At 39.0% G+C, this 8,506-nt stretch overlaps 1 protein-coding gene across 3 annotated transcripts in view; it reads left to right on the top strand.

Moving 5' to 3' along the window:
* The window catches only part of LOC139687227 (uncharacterized), a 55,180-nt gene that overhangs the window by 25,109 nt on the left and 21,565 nt on the right, over nucleotides 1–8,506 (top strand). For 2 of the 3 annotated variants that reach the window (XM_071584351.1, XM_071584350.1), the window contains one exon: nucleotides 4,759–4,891. The exons of the other annotated variant lie outside the window; for it this stretch is intronic. In XM_071584351.1, coding sequence (XP_071440452.1) covers nucleotides 4,759–4,891 — 133 coding nt within the window. The remainder of the gene's footprint in view (nucleotides 1–4,758; nucleotides 4,892–8,506) is intronic. 3 annotated transcript variants of the gene reach the window in all.

The raw sequence follows: 8,506 nt of genomic DNA, 5'->3' as shown, positions 1-8,506 counted from the left end.
CTAACTCTTTGTTTACATTCTTCCAGTTTCTTCTCTCATCTCACTTTGTAATAATCTCATCTGTGGTCTCCTTCCCCTTTTCCCATTAATTGTTCCAATAGTTTCTTTTGCGGCATTTGAAATCCCTTTTATGATGTATTTCCATTTTTCTTCAATATTACTCCCCTCCTTTCCATCATAATTGAGTTTCTCTACAGCCTGATACTCCTCCCATGTCAATCCAGGTAATGCCTCTACATTCTATTTCCTAACCCATCGCCCCTGCCTTATCTTTTTGAAACAGACGCTACACTTCATTAACACTAAATTGTAGTCGGAGTCCGCATCCGTTTGTTTCTGAATCTGTGCCTAACTAGGATATAAAGCTCTCAATAGGCTCAAGGTTGGCACTCGAGGGTGGTCGATCAAAAAGTTCTCAACCAGAATCTTGAATCTTCTCCTTAGTCTAGGCAGCAGTGTGGGTGTGCTTGTTGTCATGGAAGGCCATTCCATATGATAGCTTACCTTGCCATTGACTTTGGATCTTGCACTTCAATTTGGTGAGCGTCTTGCAGTAAACCTCAGCTGTAATTGTCGCCTCACATTTCATGAAATCAAAGACAATAATGCTTTATTCCAGAATATGGAAGCCATCACCAATTCGAGTAAGAAGATGGGGTGAAATTTTTTGGTTTTGGCAAAGGTGAATAGTGCCACTGCATTTACTGTTGTTATGTTTCTGCATTGGTGTAGGACATCCATATCTCATCATTCGTAAAATGTCAGAAAACAAATCATCTCCTTCTTGTCGATAGCAGTCCAAAAACTTTTGACCACTCGACATTCTGTGCCCTTTGTGCTGGTTGGTAAGCATTTTCAGTACCCACCTTGCACAGAATTAGTGATATCCAGTGAGCTTTGCCATAACAGTTGTGTATATTGTGACACCTCCAATGAGAGGAATTTATCAGCTAGAGCCCTTATTGTCAAACGCCATTCTGATTGCAGTTCTTGTTTCACTTTAAACAATTTTATTGGGCTGGATGGCAAGCCACGCCGGCCATTTTCATCATTGTATAACCTTCCCCACCAATATTTAAATATAAGATCAAGGAAGAGAAGGATCCCCTTCCTTTTCAAAAGTGTCTTTTATTTATGTGATTACAAATTCATTGGTTTATAGTTCACATTTGGTTCTGTAGCTGGTTTAAATGAATGCTTGCATACCCTATGAACTACAGTAACATTTGTACTTTGAGTAAAGAAAGGGAAAATAGGAAAGGCATGAATATGTGCTTCATATTATGGTGAAATGCATTATTTCTCAGCTTGCCAATACCATGCAAGTGCTTTATGCTTTTCATAAAGATAATTGAGCGGATTGATTGTCTCTATCTTGCCACAGGTGGAGGGCTTGAACAATTAAAGGTGCATGAAAGTATTTTAAAGCTTCTACAACATTTTATTTCTTCAGTATTTCTTTCTTAATTTGATACATGCTCTGGTGGTAGCATCGTGAGTTGAGGGGTGTTAGTTATCAAGATATAGGCACAGCTTATAGCACTAATCTTTTTAGGTTGAAGCAGCCATTGCTACAGATTGTGTGTGCCCACAAGAACATTCACCTGTCCTGCTTGCTTATGTACATATATTAATGTAAATAATGAAGTAGTAAAATCACAGTTATATGCATAATTATCTGGAATCCGGGCATATCTTATACTAAATAATTACATAGGATAGATTCCAGGTAAATTGATGAGTATTATCGTACAACCAGTTACATCCTCGAAGGCATCATCAGGTACATAAAACAACTAATTTTCGGTAATTCAATTTCAATGGAATCTATTCTAAGTATATTTTTAACTGTTCAACGAGGGTTAACCTGCAGTTCATGCCTATTCTGAAATAGCATCATATATGTATGTTTCTCTGCTAAAACTTAATTCAGTTTATAGATAATTAAAATTGTGAACATGATGATAGTGGATGAAAAATTACCAAGCATCAGCAGCACAGTCAAAGAGGGCCACTGAAGATAAAAAGGCCCCTATTTTTAACTCAAATGTGTCTGGTCAATGCAACAATTTCCGAGTGTAGAAATCATTCATCAAAAACCAGGGTTATTCCCGGTCAAGGCGAATGATTTTTTCACTTTAAAATTGGTGCATTGTAATGGACACTAAGTGGATGACTCTGTAAAAAGTTACCGTTGTGGCATCTCCCACAGTTTTTTGGAATGCGGCTGGTTTAAAAAAAATGGAAATTGAAGGAAATTGGAATTTACTTAAATACTTATTCCAGAATATGTGGATATTTCATGCGTATTTGCTTATTTTTACTTATATTTTTGTTTCTTTCATAGGAGTGCATTTTTACTCTTCTTTTATGATTAATTTTCTTTGTTGGATAATACATTTTATTTTTCCTTTAATTATTATTGATCCAATGATTATTCATACCCATGTATGTTTAGGTGACACAGAATAAAGAAACTGGGTTAACTTCAGGTTTGTTGTGTATTTAGCTCAGAAACCATGAATATTTATAAATATATGTAAAACATTTGCTTTCTTAATGAATAATTGGTTCTTTATTGTTATCATTTATGCATTATTTGTGTAAATTTTTTTCTAATACTTGACAAACAACATCCCTTGTTCTTTGCCCATCACTATTAAGGAAGGATTGGGATGGTGCGGTGGCTAACGTACTGGCTTCCCACCCTGGAGGTCTGGGTTCGAATCCCGGCTGCAGCAGATATTTTTCAGTGGTATCCCGATCCTACTTGAGGTGCTTTGTGGAGGGTACTTTGAGTGAGTATGCTGTCCGTCGGAAGGGACGTTAAGCTGCAGAACCCATAGCACCTTTCGTTAAGAGTAGCCTAATTCTGATACCGGGTTTCTCTCCACCCTTGATCCTTTCCTGTCCATCCCTAATGGTGCCAATGACTTCAGCTGTCAGTCATCTCCGATAAAACTACTACTACTACTATTAAGGATAAAATAAATTTTTGTTGCCTTTGAGCCCTGATGCATTGAGGAATTCAATTCTATCTTAAAATGTAATGTTGGCTAATGCAGTGCTTAAAAGAAACTTGCTAGTTGCTATATACGAGGGTAATTTGAAAATTTCAATGGGAGAGACGGTGGGAATGGAATAGAAATAGACGACTTACCTTAGTGAAACTTTTTAATTCCTCATTGTAGTTCTCCTGTACACTAATGCACATGGTCCAGCGATGTTCAATGCCTTGATCTCTTCTTGATAATTAGATTCCTTCAGGCCTGCAAAATACCTGTCTACTTCAGATGTTAGTTATTTGTTTGAAGAGAATCTTCGTCCACTGAAGAAAATTTTGATCTTGGGGAAGAGATAGAAATCTGATGGAGCCAAATGAGGCGACTAAGGCTGGTGTGGTAACAGATCATATCTTGGTTCACATATTTTTGTCATGGGGACAACACTTGCGTGTGGGCATGCATTGTCTTGATGAAGGATAACTTTCTTCTTCCTTTCTAAACCGGAGCTTTTTTCATGTATCTTTTGCTGTAGTTGGTCCAGGAAGTTAGTGTAGTATTATCCATACATTGTTTGACTGATGGGAAGATGATCTATCAGCAGAATTATTTTTGCATCCCAGAAAACTGAAGCCATCATCTATTGAGGTGACTGTGTTACCTGTGCTTTGTTTTGTCTCTGGGGTATCATAGTAAATCTAAATTTCATCTGTTGTCACAAACTGGCACATAAAATGTTGTAGGTCCCTCTTAAAAGAGGCCAAACATTGTTCAGGAATTTCGATTCTAATGCATTTGTGATCCTGCATCAAGAGTCACAGCACCCATTGGATAGATAATGTTCTCATATCCAATTCCACTGTTAAAATATAATATGCCCATTAAGATGACATCTCTGCAGCTTCAGCGATTTCTTGAACTTTCAGCCAGTGATCCTCAGTGACCATTTTAAGCAGTTTCGCAATAATTTCTGGGGTATTTGCACATTTTGACCAACCACAATGTGGATGATCATCTAAGCTCTCCGGACCAACCTTAGAACTCATTTGTGCACTTGACAACAGTTAAATATGAAGGAGCAGAGTCCCCCAGAAGGTTTTGAAAATCAGCTTGAACTTCCTTTGCTGTCATACCTTCCTTTACAAAGAATTAAAGCACTGCTCGAATCTCAATTTTTTACATTCACAAGTTGCTTCACGGGAAGAACAGTAGGTGTCCGCACTGCAGATCTCTTCCCAGAGTACTGACGTGTTTACTCATAGAGGATTACCTATTACTACACGGGAAACTCACACCAGCGCTGACATCTTGTGGTTATTTTGAGAATCTTTCATACTTACCTCGTAGTAAAACTGGAATACTCCAATTGTTTGTGTTTGGAGTAAGAGCAAAACACTAAGTAAGTTATGATCTTGTGTCATTATTAATTTAAATCATGTGAAATTTTGTGAAAGTTACTTTCTCTTGTTAGAATCATAATTTACATTTCCACAAATTAATGTAAAAAGTCTAGTTGGTCATGAATTATTGCTTCTGCCCTGTAAATACACTGCTTGTAAATGTCACGGGTATGGCAAGTGCTGTTTTATTTATTTTCTATTGCGAATACATTTTACCTTGGGTGATTTTGTAATGTTAATCTGTTCCTTTATATATTCGAGGATCAAAAATTGTAAATACAATAGTTAAACTTTTCATATTTAAAATAAACTTACTTCCTCTATATTTTAGGCTGTATTATATATTATGCTTTCAGAAGCCTAAATGAAGTGATTATTGATCCAAATTCTACCTTCGAGAGCATGATCATCACGTTAGTTGGTGATTTGAATGCATTAGAAGATGATTCTTGTGATCGTGATGGGGTAGACCAATCGTGTTGCCTGGTGGTAAGAGAAATGCCAGTACATTCTGCTGGTGTGAGATTAGATTATTACTCATTATTTATATAAGTGTATACTATCATAGTAATATAATTAATTGGAGAGCTATATAGTAGCCTTCATGTGTCATTCATACTTGCCTTTTGAATGTATGGTTTTTCCCATTATGGAATGTAATTATGCTTATTCAGGAAGTTCTCTCGGGTTTCCCACCAGGTCAGCGTGGTGTGCACCGACGTTTCGACGGCTAACTCTGCCATCGTCTTCAGGGTGAAGTGCAGAGCAATGAATTCGCCATGTATTTATACCCTGTCGTAGGGTCAGGTGTCCTCCGATTGGTCCGATGTGTTCCCAAGTGCCGAGCCGCCCCGGTGACGTCTCGTACTTTCAATTTTTCTCAGCACAGGTCTCCACGTGCTGCTGATCTGGAAGCCAGTGTCCCTGTTGAAGGTATTCTGTCCTTCCAGTCGGATTTCCACGGCTTCCTTCGCCACTCGGTCCCAGTAGCCGTTCGTGTGACAAAGTCTTTTGGTGCTCCCCCAGTCAATCCGATGACCATGCGTGATGCTGTGTTCGGCGACTGCAGACTTCTCAGGGTAATGGAGTCTGATGCATCGCTCATGCTCCGTTAGTCGCTTTTCAATTGTGCGGCCAGTCTCCCCGATGTATACCTGGCCGCACTCACACGGGATCCGGTATACCCCCGGCGCCTTCAAACCCCGTTCGTCTTTTGCCGTGCCAAGGAAGTTCAACGGAGGAAAGGAAAGAACTTCCTTGGCACGGCAAAAGACGAACGGGGTTTGAAGGCGCCGGGGGTATACCGGATCCCGTGTGAGTGCGGCCAGGTATACATCGGGGAGACTGGCCGCACAATTGAAAAGCGACTAACGGAGCATGAGCGATGCATCAGACTCCATTACCCTGAGAAGTCTGCAGTCGCCGAACACAGCATCACGCATGGTCATCGGATTGACTGGGGGAGCACCAAAAGACTTTGTCACACGAGCGGCTACTGGGACCGAGTGGCGAAGGAAGCCGTGGAAATCCGACTGGAAGGACAGAATACCTTCAACAGGGACACTGGCTTCCAGATCAGCAGCACGTGGAGACCTGTGCTGAGAAAAATTGAAAGTACGAGACGTCACCGGGGCGGCTCGGCACTTGGGAACACATCGGACCAATCGGAGGACACCTGACCCTACGACAGGGTATAAATACATGGCGAATTCATTGCTCTGCACTTCACCCTGAAGACGATGGCAGAGTTAGCCGTCGAAACGTCGGTGCACACCACGCTGACCCGGTGGGAAACCCGAGAGAACTTCCTGAATACAATACGCCGGGAAAAACTGAGATCCCTAATTATGCTTACCTAATTTTCTTTTTATATTAGAGTTTGTTCAGTCTGTGGACATAAGTTTTGCATGATTTGTACAGATATTGAAAAGTTTGTTAAAAGGTCATCTCAGCGTGGCTCCATTTGAAAGACTTTTTGTCGCAATATGTTGATTGCTTAATTTTTTCTATCGACTTTTGACTATGTAATTTTACTTTCTTCATTTAGTTGTTTATTCTGTTGTTGCATCTTTTAGAGCATGCACCACAGAATGTCTAGTGGTAATAGCCTATTAGAGAGCATTATACGAGGGTCATCCGGAAAGTAGTACCCGTTCGTGCCGCATGAAGTGCTGACGATGCGAGTAGCCGCTGGACGAGGTCAGATAGCTTCAGTGGCTTGTCTGCCTTCTCTGAGCCAAGTTGCTTGACGCTAGCATTGCCTGTGTTGTTTCTGTGATTGTTTACAATGTTTAAAAAATTTGAGAACGCCGCCAGTTGTGAAGTGAGGGCAGTGATTAAATTCCTCAATGCAAGAAACGTTCGCCCATGTGATATTCATCGCCAATTAAAGGAGGTGTATGGAGACAATGTAATGGACGAGTCGTCTGTTCGGCGGTGGTGTCGCAACTTCAACATGGGGAGGGGGAACACACACGACGATGAGCGTTCGGGGAGACCGTCTGTCATTACAGACCAACTGGTGAGCTCAGTTGACGAATTCGTGAGGAACGATCGGCGCGTCACAATTGATGACATCTGTGAGCATTTTCCCAATGTTTCTCGAACAATTGTTCATGAAATTGTTAAACACCATCTGCATTATGCAAAAATTTGTGCAAGATGGGTCCCTCGCGTATCTCAATGAGCTCGCGGCGAAGGACTATGCAGCAGGAATACAGAAACTTGTCACACGTTATGACAAATGCCTTAATTTGCCTGGAGATTATGTTGAGAAGTAGTTTAAAGTATCCCCTTTCAAATAAAATTTTTTATGTTTGTTAATATTTACTTTTGTGTCTTTATTTCACGAACGGGTACTACTTTCCGGATGACCCTCGTAATAATGAGCATAATTTATGGAAGAGAATAAAAATAGGCAGCTCTAAAGCCACGAATACAGACTGCAGCCTGCCAACCTAAATTTTCAGTTTGGACTATGTATTTTTTTTAGCTACAAGTGCTTAAAGTTCATGCAATTTGGCAATGCTTTTAACTATAAAGAGCTAATAATACACATATAGGAAGCTTTTTGAAGACTTGATTGGTTCCGTAATAAGTTCCATTGGTCTGTTCTATTTATTGTAATTTAGTTCAATTTAAAAAGCTTATCAATGAGTTATAAGCAGCCATATGTTCCAACTTGCCTGTTTGACGGTTTTCCTTGAAGTTCTGTAGCCTGTGATTCTTTGACTTGTTCAGGAATTCGATCATAACAAGAATAGCAGCTGTGTATGTGAGTGAAACTGAACCTGCAAGTTAAGATAGATGATTTCTTCTTATTGATTGTTAACAGAAATACAACTTGCTTGTCTCTGAGTTATCTTTATTGAATGATTGTACTTGGTAGGATAATTTTCATTTGAAACTCTTTCTCAGTAATATAGGCTGAATAATATTGAATAAAGATAGAAATTTGAATTGCTGTCTAAAATGTTGATGCTTTTAACATTTCGTGTTCCTAATAGGTATATGGTATGTTTACAGGGATGATCATGCTTAATTTTTGTAAAATTTATTTCCATGATGGTATCTTATTTAGCATGTGACATGGTAATTTTTTGCATGGAATTATAAAAATGGGCATAATTATATACCGTGGGGAAACTAATATTTTTAAATTTTTTGCATGAGTATATTATTGGTGATTTTCTGATTAAAACAGTATTTACCTTAAATAGCTTGGGGAATTGACTTTCTCTTTATGCAGTGCAAATAATATTCTGGGATAAGTGTCGTGATACACATTTGCAAAAATAGCCTTAATATGCTTGGTTATACATATATTTGAATATGTGTAATTTTGGTTTGGTAATCTAATTATTAATAACATAGCTTTCAAACTTATCTATATTGCATAATGTAGTATTCAGGCATATAGATGTATTGTTCTTAAAGCATTGGTGATACTTTATGAGCTAGTTCAGCTACCAGTTAACTAAATATTGGAACTGACAAGTTTGCTTGCTGTAGAAGTCGGAAATTGAGCATGGTACTCCATATTTTTCCTGTCCTTAGTCCTTAAATCTCACAATGTGTTGACTTCTATTGACCGTCAAGAATCAA

This window comes from Hetaerina americana, unplaced genomic scaffold (genome assembly GCF_022747635.1).
Source record: "Hetaerina americana unplaced genomic scaffold, ioHetAmer1.1.p SCAF_18, whole genome shotgun sequence".
NCBI lineage: Eukaryota > Metazoa > Arthropoda > Insecta > Odonata > Calopterygidae > Hetaerina > Hetaerina americana.
This window is presented reverse-complemented; position numbering and strand designations above follow the sequence as displayed.